At 44.9% G+C, this 14,859-nt stretch overlaps 1 protein-coding gene across 2 annotated transcripts in view; it reads left to right on the top strand.

Annotated features, from left to right (window-relative positions):
• Positions 1–14,859, top strand: part of WHRN (whirlin) — a 130,443-nt gene that overhangs the window by 110,061 nt on the left and 5,523 nt on the right. For both annotated transcript variants that reach the window (XM_048513475.1, XM_048513474.1), the window contains 2 exons: positions 7,847–7,918; positions 10,831–11,416. In XM_048513475.1, coding sequence (XP_048369432.1) covers positions 7,847–7,918; positions 10,831–11,416 — 658 coding nt within the window. The remainder of the gene's footprint in view (positions 1–7,846; positions 7,919–10,830; positions 11,417–14,859) is intronic.

Below are 14,859 nucleotides of genomic sequence, written 5' to 3'. Positions count from 1 at the left end.
CATTTCCATGTTTACACTTCCTGCTGTGTAGCTTACGCAGCTTCCTGCCCCCGCTTCCAGGTTGCTCCCCAGTCCAACACAAGATTGACACAAGATTTTGAGTCTTTTAAATGTAATATTAACTTTTCTTTCATTGATATTCTGTGGGCTGCTATCATTATTTTTGTTTTTTTAGAGGTGCTAAAAAACCCCACTCCTCGCAGAGATCAACAGCAGGCATTTCCCTTAAAAAAAAAAGATAGCAGCTCCACAATATTGATATAAAGAATATTGATATTACATTTAAAAGTTTTTTTTGAAAGCTGCCAATCTTCAATCTTGTGTTGGATGGGTGAGTGACCCGAAAAAAGCTAAATCCTGACGCAAGGGGAAACCATTGGGGATTTTCTGCTCTTATTGACCACGGAGCTTCCAGGTTCTTCAACTTTGCAAGTCGGATTGTATCAGGACAGAAATCTCGACCTCGGAGGAAACTTAAGAAGAAGAAGAAGAAGAGTTTGGATTTATATCCCCCTTTTCTCTCCTGCAGGAGACTCAAAGGAACTTACAATCTCCTTGCCCTTCCCCCCCCCCCCACAACAAACACCCTGTGAGGTAGGTGGGGCTGAGAGAGCTCCGAGAAGCTGTGACTAGCCCAAGGTCACCTAGGTGGCGTGTGTGGGAGTGTACAGGCTAATCTGAATTCCCCAGATAAGCCTCCACAGCTCAGATGGCAGAGCTGAGAATCAAACTTGGTTCCTCCAGATTAGATACACGGGCTCTTAACCTCCTACGCCACTGCTGACTTAGCCCCACTATTGGACAAATCACCAGTGAATAATAATCAGTCCTCTACAGGACCTTTAGCAGACCTTTCTCAACAGCTACTCTGTGAGATATTTTTATTGGGTTGAACCAGAAATGTTCTGCATGGAAAGCAGATGCTCCATCCCTGAGCCAAAGTAATTCCCAGTTGGTAAAATCAGAGCAGTAAGCTGTGTTTGTTAGAACATTTATTTATTATTCAAAATATTCCTGTGGCACCTTTCCACTCAAATAGCATCCCCAACTGGGACCAACATATGCACACAGCCTACAAGTGTACACACATGAGGGCTTCTCCAAATAGTAAAGAGTTCCCCCCCCAAAAAAAATCAGGTTCCCAGTCATGAGGATAAGACAGAGAGTCTGAGGGTGCTTCATTCCACTGTGATCCCTCCCCTCCCCCACCCCACACACTGTCATTGTACAGCCAACATGGTGTAGTGCAGTGGTTCTCAACCTGTGGGTCAGGACCCCTTTGGGGGTCGAACGACCCTTTCACAGGGGTCTCCTAAGACTCTCTGCATCAGTTTTCTCCATCTGTAAAATGGATAAATGTTAGGGTTGGGGGTCACCACAACATGAGGAACTGTATTAAAGGGTCGGGGCATTAGGAAGGTTGAGAACCACTGGTGTAGTACTTAAGAGCAGGTGGATTCTAATCTGGCGAACTGGATTTGATTCCCCACTCCTCCACCTGAGTGGCAAAAGCTTATCTGGTTAACCATATGTGTTTCCGCACTTCTACATTCCTCCTGGGTGACCTTGGGCTAGTGATGCTAGTCACAGTTCTTTGGAACTCTCTCAGCTTTACCCCCCTCACAATGTGTCTGTGGGGGAGAGGAAGAGAAAGGAGTTTGTAAGCCACCTTAAGTCACCTTACAGGAGAGAAAGATGGGGTATAAATCCAAACTCTTCTTCTACCTACACTAAAAATGTGAAAAGAGCAACAGGAACCATTCCCCTAATTCAGTGACGAAGGGGGGGGGACTGCGCACGGGGCATAAACTGCCCTTGCACCCCCTCCCGACCCTGCCCTGCCCCAACCTGCCCCTGGCCCCAACATGTGCCTGCAATGGTGGTGCCTGGGGCAAGATGCCCCAGATTTCCCCCATTGCAGCTACTCCCATGCCCCAATCAATAAAGCTGCCCCTTCCGCGACACGCTATCATCGCACTTCTTCAATCCACTTTCAATAACCGTTGGCAAGTGGACGGCTATTCCCGCACATTGCAAAATTCAGCTTCTGTGCGGAAGCGAAAGTGGATTGAAAGTGCATTATTCTGCGTGTGCGGAAGGGGCCTCTGTCACTGGGGTTTTTTTTTTGTTCTTTTAAGGGAGCAGCTGAGGATGCAGGATACTAACCTTTCATATTAATTGACTGATTAAACTTGGTATCACCCAGTGGCATCACCCAGTGGCAAGTCCAAAGCAGAGAAAACAAAGTGCGCCTTCTCACAATTTATTTATTTATTTATTTATTTATTTATACTTTCAGCTTTTATACCGCCCTGTCCCCGAGGGACAATGTGTACTGAATGCCTCCAGTTAGAGATGATGAGGGCCATTAACTTATTAAATGGGTATGACAAATGCAAGGTCAAGTCACAATAACAAACATGGAACTTCCATGTTCAAAGACAGTCTACCATTAAATGCTGGCTGCTGGGAATAAACAGCAGAGGAAGGTGATGGCCAGCTGGTAAGTTTGCAGGCATAAATGGGTGGCTGGTTTGATCCAGCGGGTTGTTTTAAAAGAAATCGGCATTAGAAGGATTTCTGCCTTTCGACCCTGCATCCTTGAGCTAAATCCTGCTTTTGCCGGGAACTGGGAATGGTTTCCATGGCATATTTCTTTGCAATGTGGGCTCTTTTAGGGCTATCAATCCCCATTTCTCCCCAGCTGCTTTTTTGTAAGTTGTACGGCCTACTGAGCCGATCAATAAATTGAGAAAATAACCCTCAGCCTATGCGTCTCCACGCCTGGCCAAATGCAAACCAGATGGCCGGGCCTGGCTTTCACAGCTTTTGCTAATGATTTTCTGGATCACAGGCGGGTCATCTGAGCAGGAGGTTAATTGCGTAGGGCCTTAATTCAGAGCAGCTTTGCCTGATCATGGAACCGCATTTATCTGTAATTTGCTCAAAATGGAACCAGCCACGAAGGAGACACTGCAAGAATTTGCCCCCTCCCGAAAACGGATGCCATTACCAAGCTTGCGAGTCGATAAAATAAAAAGAGTTGTGTCGGAGCCAGTAGAGGCCGCCGTCCACTCCCAAATGGGAAGCGACATGCTGAGCGCCAAACGTTTTCGGCTCCGTGCACCAAAGTACTGCTGGATAGTTATGAAATAGGAAGGATGTGGCAAACGTCTGCACTTTTTGTTTTCGAAAGCAAAAAAGCCCCACCACACGTTTGCATATAACTAATGGTTTCCGAAGTGGTTACGACAGTTCTGAGAAGAAAGGGAGGAAATATATTGATGTTGCACAGTTCCTCCAGCTTCACTGAGTGCTGGCAGAGTCACCCGCAGGGGACGGGGGTGGCACTGGGTTTGTGTCTAGAACAAGTTTTATTGAACTTGTGCAATCATTATTCAGTTCTTTTGTGCTGCTAGGCGTTGGGTGCAAAGAGGTGCTTTCTAGGCAGTGTGGGAAGTAACCTGGCTGATGCCAGCAAGCATAGATATCTGACATTCGTTGCTGCGAGGATGGTAATTTGTGCCAGTATTTCTAGTAGCTATTGGATAGTTCCCATTACGTCATTGTTAGGCATGCAGCCAATTCCTCACTATAGTTTGATGCTGTTTTGTATGGCTAATTTGCAGTTGCCTTTCTGTTCTTTCCCCCCTGCGGCAATTTTTCAGCAATTCTCAAGTGTGTACCTATAATTCTCTTGAATAGGGCCACCCGTGTTTTCAGTTTTTCAGTGGGGCTACTTTCACTCCCACTCTCCACTAGGATTGGCAGCTCTGGGAGGGTAAATACCAGGAGATTTTTTAGGGAAGCTGGAGCTTTTGGGGGGCGGATTCTGGGCAGGGTACAATACCATAGAGTTCAGCCTTCAGAGGGGCCATTTTCTCCTGAAGAACTGATCTCTGTCATCTGGAGAACAATTATAATGGTGGGAGATCCTCAGGCCCCACCTGGAGGTTGGCACCCATATCCCCCACCCTGGTACCTTCACTGTGACTTCTACCTGCTGTTCCAGCCAAGGCGTCCCATTCAAAATGACTCTACTGCATTGGTACACCTTGCCAAGGTAAAGAAATGGGGGCAATGAATGGAAAGCAAAACAAGTTTGTTTTTTTCATTCACACTCATTCATTTTGATGTGTCCCGTTTGGTTCCATTTTTATCAACAGAACGAACCAGATTGGTTGGTTTCATTTCCCATTTAATGTCTAGTGTGTTAACGGCTTTCGACAGGCTGGTGTTTTAAAGCATTGTTTATTGCACTGTCTTCACGTTTCACTGTCGTTTTCTTTTAAGCGTGGGGCCCGCAGTGTTCTTAGTAAGTTATTGGATATCCGATGCCGCTGACTTGGCTGCTGTTTCCGGGTCTTGCTGGTTATTCCCGCTGCTATCTATAAATGGATTTTGCATGTTTAAATATGATTGTGTGTTTAACCTTTTTTATTGTGAGCTGCCCTGGGAGCGACGTGTAACTGGGATTGCGGAGCAAATGAGCCCAGGAATTTCGAAGGTGGACAGCTGGGTAGTGGGCCAAGCAGCAACAAGGTTTGGCCCACGGGCTGACAGTTGCATTCCTTCCCCCCACTCCCAACTATAGCAGAAGATTTTTTTATCCTCCCCACCTCTCCGATAGGGTCTCTAATGCAGAATTAAAATCCAGCCAGTCATCCCCATGCATCAAAATGGCACATTAGCTCATTCCCCAATGATAATTAAATCAGTGGTCTTGTCTGGCTAATGGTTTCTTTCTCTCAGCTTTCCCCTCCACGGCCTCTCTTTCCCCCACCTCCTTCCACTCGCTTGAACATCGCTGTGATTGACGGCCCCACTGGGTCAGTTCCTTGCTGGGAGACTAACTGGGCAACTTAATTTAATTTTGCACATTTTTGGTGGTTTTGGTCGCGATCTGCTGGTTCTGTTGACTTGTTCGCAGCTGTATTTTGACATTTGATAATGACATTTGGGCCATAATTATAATTATGAGGAAGGGGAGAAGCATCTGGTGCTGTGTGCATCTGAGACAAGCTGAACGGGTGACCAGGAGACAATGATATGGATCAGAAAGGGGAGGGGGCTGAGAATGTCATCCAGGTGGGCCAGAGCAAGATGACCTTCCTGGATCAGGACTGTGCTGCCTGTTGCCAACCTCAGCTGGCCAGATGCCACCGGAGCTTCACAAGCCAAGCAATGCATGCTGTTTGTACCCAGAATGTGGTATTCAGATTGCCACAAAGTAGATACATGGGGGAACAGGGCCTCACAAACGCATCGGCATCAGTAATGTGTCTATTTCTGCCTACCTCCAGTCAAAGATCATGGTGCATGGCCATGATCCTGCAAGCATTCAGCATGTAACTACCTGAAGCAGCAGCGTGACAACCCTCATTCCGCTGGTGCCTGAAAGCTTGTAGAAAATGGGGTAGAACGCACGGGGTAGAAAAGGTTAACAGAGAGAATTTTTTCTCTCTTTCTCACAATACTAGAACCAGGGGGCATACATTGAAAATGCTGGGGGGAAGAATTAGGACTAATAAAAGGAAGCATTTTTTCATGCAACTCGTGATTGGTGTTTGGAATGTGCTGCCACAGGAGGTAGTGATGGCCGCTAACCTGGATAGCTTTAAAAGGGGCTTGAATAGATTTATGAAGGTCTCTGGCTATCAATCTTGATCCTCCTTGATCTGAGACTGCAAATGTCTTAGCAGACCAGGTGCTCAAGAGCAGCAGCAGCAGAAGGCCATTGCTTTCACATCCTGCATGTGAGCTCCCAAAGGCATCTGGTGGGCCACTGCGAATAGCAAAGTGCTGGACTAGATGGACTCTGGTCTGATCCAGCAGGCTCTTTCTTATGTTCTTATATGTGTTTGCATGTTTCAAGACAGAAAATTCCAATAAGACAGCCAAACTCTACCCTCAAACAAAGTAGCCGAAATGTACCCCTATTTAATGCTGTGGATATTGGTGCCTGTTAGGAAATACAGACACTTTGAACATCACTTTCTGTGCCTTGTCTTAAGTATTTCAGAACTGATCCTTGTTCTTGAATCAAGTATTCTTTTTTTATATAATATTTTTTATTATTTTCAACATACATTAAACAAAACAGAGAAAAGAGAAAGTAATTGAAAATAGATAAAGCTACATAGAAGATATCTACCCACCATTGTACAAAGTACATGCTACATAATGGATCCTGATACTAGAGAGACCTTATAAAATCTTAAAATATTTGTCATTTGTTTACTCCAAAGTATTTTTACTATTCCAATTATTATATCTTAGATATTATCAATTTCCAATGCTTGAATTATTTTATATTTACATAATCGATTCAGATTCATACAGAAAATAAAGATTCCATTTCTCTTCTAATTCATGGTTCGGGCATCGATTTACAAGATTCGTTAGTTTGGCCTTCGTAGTGTATTCTCTGATTTTGTCTTCCCAACATTCTACCGTGAGACCTTTATCATATTTCCAACTTGTTGCAATTTCTACTCGTGCAGCAGTTATTAAATTCCAGCACAATTCATTCAAATTCTTGGGGAGCTTTTTTTGCTAGTATACCCAACAGCCTTGTTTTTGCAGTGAGAGGAAATTTAATTATCTGCTCTATTGTCTTGTGTATTTCTTGATTCAAGTATTCTTCAGTTATTCTGAACCAGGTATCAAGGACAGATTCGGGCTGCTTCCTGACAAGGATGTTCAGCTGCATGTTACTGGAAGCTCTAGAAGGAGGGTATGATGGTAACATGCCTCCTTTGTACTCATGAGATGGGGTTGCAGCTCACGGTTAGAGCACCGGCTTCGCATGATGTAGATCCCAGATTCAATCCCCAGCATCTGCCGTTAAGAAGGATCTGGTAGCAGGTGCTGCGAAAGCTCTCTACCAAAGATCCTGGAGAGCTGTGGCCAATCAGTAGACAGCACCATCTCCAATAAGCCAATAGTCTGCCTCAGCAGACGGCAACTTCATTCACATGGTCAAGCGTTTTGTCCTTCTGCAGCTGGTATTCCAAGGCACACAGCCCCTGAATCTGAAAACTCCATTCAGCTACCAAGCCAAATAGCTATTGATGAATCTGATCACGTTCTTGTGATGTGGCCGTCAAGTCAAAACTGACCTATGATGACCCCATAGGATTTTCAAGGCGAGAGACATTTGGAGATGGTTTGCCATGTCCTGCCTTCACATGAGCTGAGAGAGTTCTGAGAGAACTGTGCTTGGCTCAACATCACACAGCAGGCTTCATGTGAAGGAGAAGGAAATCTAATCTGGTTCTCCAGTTTGGAGTCCGCAACTTGTGTGGAGTGGAGAATCAAACCTGGTTCTCTAGATTAGAGTCCGCCACTCTTAACCACTACACCACACTGGCTTTCCAGTCATTTTTTGTTGTTGTTATATTGAAGCCTGGGGATTTTTCAGGAAAGACTCATGAGAGTAATTCACTCTTCAATGAGCCACATCACTCTAAAGGTAGGTGTTCCATGCATATTTGTGTACAGATATGTGTGTGTGATGCCAGGGTATGTTGGACTGTGTCCAGAATTTTAATGGAACAGATGTGTTCAAAGCCTGCCATGGCCTATTCTCCAATAAAGGGCAACAGGTGTGGTGGAAAAGTAGGAGTTCAACTGAGGCCAAATCTATCCCCACCTTAACAAGAAACGGTGGCCACATAAATAACCAGGCAGAGAAGTGTGTGAATACTGGGAAACCACCTCTTTCTGTGGCATACGTGTAGCAGGCCTGTGTCTGAGAAATCGGATGGCATAAATGCATGTGTGAACTGGCGGCCATAGGAATTGCTGTCCAGCACTAAACAAAGTTTTTGCTTTCTCCTGACAGAATACATCTGACTTGGAAGGGGGTGGAAATGGATGTCAGAACAGCGGCAGTGCTTTGCCAGATATCTCCCTGGTAAGGCATGTTCTTTCTCTCCTTTCTTGTTCATGGGCTACCTTCAGACTAGGCTCAGGTCAGCTATGCAGCTGATGATGATGATGATGATGATGATGAAGATGATGATGATGAAGAAGAAGAAGAAGAAGAAGAAGAAGAAGAAGAAGAAGAAGAAGAAGAAGAAGAAGAAGAAGAAGAAGAAGAAGAAGAAGAAGAAGAAGAAGAAGAAGAAGAAGAAGAAGAAGAAGAAGAAGAAGAAGAAGAAGAAGAAGAAGAAGAAGAAGAAGAAGAAGAAGAAGAAGAAGAAGAAGAAGAAGAAGAAGAAGAAGAAGAAAAGGAAGAGGAGGAAGAAGAAGAAGAAGAAGAAGAAGAAGAAGAAGAAGAAGAAGAAGAAGAAGAAGAAGAAGAAGAAGAAGAAGAAGAAGAAGAAGAAGAAGAAGAAGAAGAAGAAGAAGAAGAAGAAGAAGAAGAAGAGAGGATGAGGAAGAGTTTAGATTGATACCCCACCTTTCTCTCTTGTAAGGAGTTTCAAGGTGGCTTCCAAACTGCTTTTTCTTCCTCTTTCCACAACAGGCACCTTGTGAGGTAGGTGTGGCTGAGAGAGTTCCAAAGAACTATGACTAGTCCAAGGTCACCCAGCAGGCTTCATATGGAGGGGTGGGGAAGTAAATCTAGTTCACCAGTTAAGAGTTTGCCCCTCATGTGGAATAGTGGGGAATCATTCTGGGGAGAATCATTCTCGAGGGAATGAATAACCCCAGATACTCTACTGTTGTTTGTTCGTACTGCAGATAGAATCTTACTAGTAATTAGAGTTTCAACTTGAGCAAAACCCTTCTGAACATATGAAGCTATCTAGTATGGAGCCAAACCACTGGTCTGCCTTACTCAGTACTGTCTGCATTGACTGACAACACCTCTCTGGGGTTTCAGGCAAAGAAGGGCCTTTTCCAGCATCTGTTAGCCAAAATCCTTTAGCTGGGGATATTTATTTTTTTTATTTATAGTCCTTTCCCTCTGGGACTCAAAGTGGATTAAGAACATAAGAACAAGCCAGATGGATCAGACCAGAGTCCATCTAGTCCAGCTCTCTGCTACTCGCAGTGGCCCACCAGGTGCCTTTGGGATCTCACATGCAGGGTGTGAAAGCAATGGCCTTCTGCGGTTGTTGCTTCCGATCACTTGGTCTGTTAAGGCATTTGCAATCTGAGATCAAGGAGGATCAAGATTGGTAGCCATAGATCGACTTCTCCTCCATAAATCTGTCCAAGCCCCTTTTAAAGCTATCCAGGTTAGTGGCCATCACCACCTCCTGTGGCAGCATATTCCAAACACCAATCACACATTGCGTGAAGAAGTGTTTCCTTTTATTAGTCCTAATTCTTCCCCCCAGCATTTTCAATGAATGCCCCCTGGTTCTAGTATTGTGAGAAAGAGAGAAAAATTTCTCTCTGTCAACATTTTCTACCCCATGCATAATTTTGTAGACTTCAATCATATCCCCCCTCAGCCATCTCCTCTCCAAACTAAAGAGTCCCAAACACTGCAGCCTCTCCTCATAAGGAAGGTGCTCCAGTCCCTCAATCATCCTCATTGCTCTTCCTTCACTTTTCTATCTCTTCGATATCCTTTTTGAGATGTGGCAACCAGAACTGAACACAGTACTCCAAGTGCGGTCGCACCACTGCTTTATATAAGGGTATGACAATCTTTGCAGTTTTATAATCAATTCCTTTCCTAATGATCCCCAGCATAGAGTTTGCCTTTTTCACAGCTGCCATGCATTGAGTTGACATTCCCATGGAACTATGGATTACCCAGAGTGTGACAATAAAATCAACAGGATGGGATGTGCAGTAAACAGTGAAAAAGGGCTTGGGTTGTAGAACCAATCAGAAATATAAAAGAAGAACTGAGCAAAGCACATTGGTAACACGATGCATTAAATGAACCAAAGTCACATCATAGGATCCAACTTACAGCAAGCTATACATGCTAGTATAGACCCTAATAATATAGTATAGACCTTAGTATAATCCCTAATAATTTATCCAAGCAACTTTGTGGATCATTTTGTACAGAGCTGCCCTATTCTCTACATGGAAAAGCCCTCTTGAATTATTCATCTTTACCAACCTGCATGCAAAATATGACCTTGCCCTGTGAACTGCTTTTAATCTGAGTAAGGCCAATGGTCCATCTCACTCAATGTTATCTGTAATTGGCAACAGCTGTCCTGGATCTCAAGCATTCTTCTCTGAGAGATCGTATTGGAGATCTGGAACAGGTCCAGACGAGGACTACCAAAATAGTAAAAGGTCTGGAATCCATGCCCCATGAGGAGAGACTTAGGGAGCTGGGTATGTTTAGTTAGTGAAGAGAAGGTTAAGAGGTGACATGATAGCCATGTTTAGATATCTGGATGCCATGTTGGGTGAGGGAGCAAGCTTGTTTTCTGCTGCTCCAGAGACTAGAACCAGGAGTAATAGATTCAAGGTGAAAGAAAAGAGATTCCACCTAAAAATCAGGAAAACACTTCCTGACAGTAAGGGCTGTTCAGCAGTGGAATGCACTAACTTGGAGTGTGGTGGAGTCTCCTTCTTTGGAGGTTTTTAAAGAGAGGCTGGGTGGCCATCTGACAGCAGTGCTTTGATTGTGTGTTCCTGCATTGCAGGGGGTTGGACTTGATGGCCCTTGTGGTCTCTTCCAACTCATTATATGGTCCTTTAACTAGAGAAGCCAGGGAGTGAATTTGGGATCTTGAACATGCAGGGCAACTGCTGTACCACAGAGCTATGTCCTCGCTTCTCACACCAGTACAAAACATCAGAATGCAAATGGTGACACATGGGCCATACCTCGAAAACAGGAAATCTCTGTTTATATTATGCATTCCCCCCTGATGGTCTTCCTTTGGCTGGATTTTGTAGGATGATGCCTCATCTTTCCCTGACGAACCTCCAGCCTTCAAACCTCCACCACCCAGCCCTTCTTCTCAAACGGACTCTTCTGCCTCCCAGAACAGAAGCACAGAGAAAGACACCCTCACGAGGCCTTCTTCGGAATCTTCCCAGTCAGGCCTGTTCTTCGTGGCCCCTCGGGTCTCCACGGCATCTCCTGGCCTCCCCGAGAGGGATACCAGCAGCATCGCTTCTACAGCCACTTCCTCGACAGAGGATTCTGCCTCCAGCAGCATCTATGCATCCATCTCCAGAAGACCCATGGATGCCCATTTGTCATTGGTCAACCAGCAACCAATAGGGCCTTTCCCCAGGGTCCAGTCACCAACCCGCTTGAAGACACCTTCCCCGGAAGGCACTCCAGCCAGCAGCCTCCCGAGCTCCAAAGCACCATCCCCGTCTCCTCCTCCACCCCCATCCCACCTGGCTCCTCCGCCCCCCAATGAAAAAGGTGGCCCAGAGTCCAACACCACCCAACATTTCATCATGGTGGAAGTTCATCAGCCCAACAGTGAGCCGGATGTCAATGAAGTGAGGTCTTTGCCTCAAGCGAGAGGTGAGATTTTCTCTGGGGTAAACTCTGGGGTATCATCCCAGGCAGGTAATGGAGGATCAGCCAACACAACCCTTGACCCTTTAATTCATGTATGGCGTGAAAAAATGGACAGAGACATATTTTTTCTTCCCCCTCTCAAAGCTGAATAATAGTGGGCACACACTAGAAAGTTATTTGAGCTGTATGTAATTAATCTACGAGAACATTTGATGGCCACTTTGGTCACCATGGAACCTATATGAGGCACATGGACCCTGACCAACTGTTTGTGGTGCATGTCGATGCTAGTGACATTGCTGTGGGGGCTGTTGTCCTACAGCGAGGCAAAGGGGGCAGTCAGGAACCCCAAGCCCACCTTTCCAGGAAATTTATTGAGACTGAGAAGAATTGGGCCATTTGGGAACAGGAGGCGGGGGCTACCAAATTAAGGCTCACCCCCTGGCACCACAAGTTGGAGGGAGCCACCCAGCCATTTGAAGTTTGGACTGGTTGAAAAGGGAATCTTGGGTGAAAGTCTTGCATTCCCCCTAAAAAGCACAAGACCTGCTACTCTCCTATGGCTTGCTCTCTTCTACAGAGAGAAGTCCTTAGTTTCCTAGCGCTAGTTTGTACAACATCACTGTTACCAACAGCTTTCCTAGTCCATCCACCCCCCACTCCCCCACCAGCTGGCTGGTTCAGAAAAGTATTTTTTTCTTGTCAGAACCATGCAAGACATGTGCCTTCTACTTTGTTCCCTGCAGTATTAACCTACTAGGCTATGTAGCAATCTTCTCTACCCAATATATGTAAATGTCTTTTATCGGTAGCTATTTGTCTTCTCTGTCAACAGAGATATGTCAACAGACATATCTGTTGCACAAGACAGAGAAGTGTTAATGCAAACGCTGCAGATAAAACGAAGTTTCATTTTCTTATGGGGTGGCTCACTGGGAGGGTTTGGGTCCCTTCAGCAGTTCTGATGGCATTTGGAGTTTGTTGTCAAATCCACAATCCGGATAGCAGGGGGGGGCCAAACTTGCTTAACATAACAGACACACAGAATAAACTTCAGGTGTTTCAGAGCCGCAGGACATGAGTAAATATTACACACTCATTTTTTATTATGCATTTTGTTATACATTTGTTATACCTTTTGTTACAAACCTTTTATATAGATATTAAGAAATACACATGCATTATTATTATTATTACTATTAATAATATATGCATTTTTATGAATGTTTATTAACACTGAATAAGACTGTCAGGGTAAAAACAAAAGGGGTAAAAACAGATATTGCTAATGATGGTCACTGGCTCTTACGGCTGGTGGAAATATTGTCAATCTCCATCTTTCTTGTGAGTTTAAAATCCAGCTGATATGTGGTCAAGGCTGTGCAGTAAAAAAAGTAAAATTTCTTATTCAAGCCAGGAGGTTGGTATACGCATATATAGTAAATAGTCACTCTCAGTAAAAATACAATTAAATACTAAACATGCTAAGGAGCCATTCTTTCTTTTATGTGATATCTATAGGCCACTAAACCCTCTTGGACTGAAGGAAGGTCCCTGTGTGTGTTCTTGTTTGAACCAAATAATTAATTTTAGTTATTAAGCACTGTGCAATAAAAGTATATTGTATAGTGTATTGTCGAAGGCTTTCACAGCTGGAATCACTTGGGTGCTGTGTGGTTTCTGGGCTGTATGGCCGTGTTCTAGCAGCATTCTCTCCTGACGTTTCGCCTGCATCTGTGGCTGGCATCTTCAGAGGATCATGATGCCAGCCACAGATGCAGGCGAAACGTCAGGAGAGAATGCTGCTAGAACACTGCCATACAGCCCGGAAACCACACAGCACCCAAGTATATTGTATAGTTTTAAAACAATCTTTTCTCTCAACCTTTTGGTTCCTAACTTTAATGTTAATCCACAGTCCCATTTACACTTTTTAGGAGACAAATGGAGGGGGGCAGTGATTGATAAACCACAAAAGAGGGGGAAAATTTCAGTACCTGCCTGCAAAGGGATTCCAAAATACGGACCTCCTAAAAGGTTAATGGCATCATTTCCCTTCGCAAGTTTTTAGCTGTAACTTTGCTTCCCTCTTGTGGTCAGTTTTGCATCCTGCCAGCACCACTGGTTTGATTTTAAACTCTCCCTTTCATCTGACTCCCTTCCCCAGTGTGGCTGTTCATGGTCCTACTTCTGGGTCTTGCTACTAGTTCCCATTCCGTAGCAGGACCTCTGTAATTGAATGCAGTTGATGAACGAGTTTATATGGGAAATGGTGGTCTTTGATAACCTAGGCATTTGAAGTATGCGTCCATATTCTACCTCTCAATAAAATTATGGAAGCATTATGTAGATGTAGAGGACATCATGTATAGCCGTGGTGGCGAACCTATGGCACTCCAGATGTTCATGGACTACAATTCCCATCATCTCCTGCCAGCATGGCCAATTGGTCATGCTGGCAGGGGCTGATGGGAATTGTTGTCCATGAACATCTGGAGTGCCATAGGTTCGCAACCACTGATGTATGGGATAAGCCTGTGTAGTATAGTGGCTAGAGCTGTCAGACAAGGAGCTTGATGGTCCAACTCGTGAATCCCCTGTTTTGCAAATGGAAGCCAGAGTACTGTATATTGCTTTATGTCTTTTGTGGTTAGTTCCACTCACACAGGTGATAGAATGGGCTGCACCTTAGCAGCCTCTAGGTGGGAGGAGGGTCTCAAGTCTCCATTTTAAAACTCCCTGAAAATGAGAAATAAAAGTAATGCATCAGGGGAACGGTCGAAGGCTTTCACGGCCGGACTCAACTGGTTGTCGTGGGCTTTCCGGACTGTGTGGCCGTGATCCAGTGGATTTTGTTCTTAACGTTTTGCCTACATCTGTGGCTGGCACACTTCTCTCTGTGATACACCTCTGAAGATGCCAGTCACAGATGAAGGCGAAAAGTTTGGAACAAGATCTACCAGACCATGGCCACACAGCCCGGAAAGCCCACAACCACCACATCAGGGGAATGTTTAACTTGGGGTGTATAAGATTTCTGCATGCAGCCTCAGCTCTCTGCTGCCTCACTCCTCTATCAGGGTAAGCCAGATACGGTCAGGCAACATTCTGGACCAGGGGTAGGGAACCTGCGGCTCTCCAGATGTTCAGGAACTACAATTCCCATCAGCCTCTGTCAGCATGGCCAATTGGCCATGCTGGTAGGGGCTGATGGGAATTGTAGTTCCTGAACATCTGGAGAGCCGCAGGTTCCCTACCCCTGTTCTGGACCCAAGGACTAGGAAAAAAAAAATCTACCTGTGACAATGTTGTAAAGAAGAAGGGAAACATGGCAAAGCAGATGAGGTTTTTCCTTAGCCAGATACACTGGACTGGATCCAAACAACTTTTCCACTGGTGAAAACAGGAGGGGGGGGGTGTGGCTTGGACTCTCCCCACAATTTTTG

This window comes from Sphaerodactylus townsendi, linkage group LG12, assembly GCF_021028975.2.
Source record: "Sphaerodactylus townsendi isolate TG3544 linkage group LG12, MPM_Stown_v2.3, whole genome shotgun sequence".
Lineage (NCBI taxonomy): Eukaryota > Metazoa > Chordata > Lepidosauria > Squamata > Sphaerodactylidae > Sphaerodactylus > Sphaerodactylus townsendi.
Note: the sequence above shows the minus strand (reverse complement) of the source record. Positions and strands in the feature narration are given on the sequence as shown.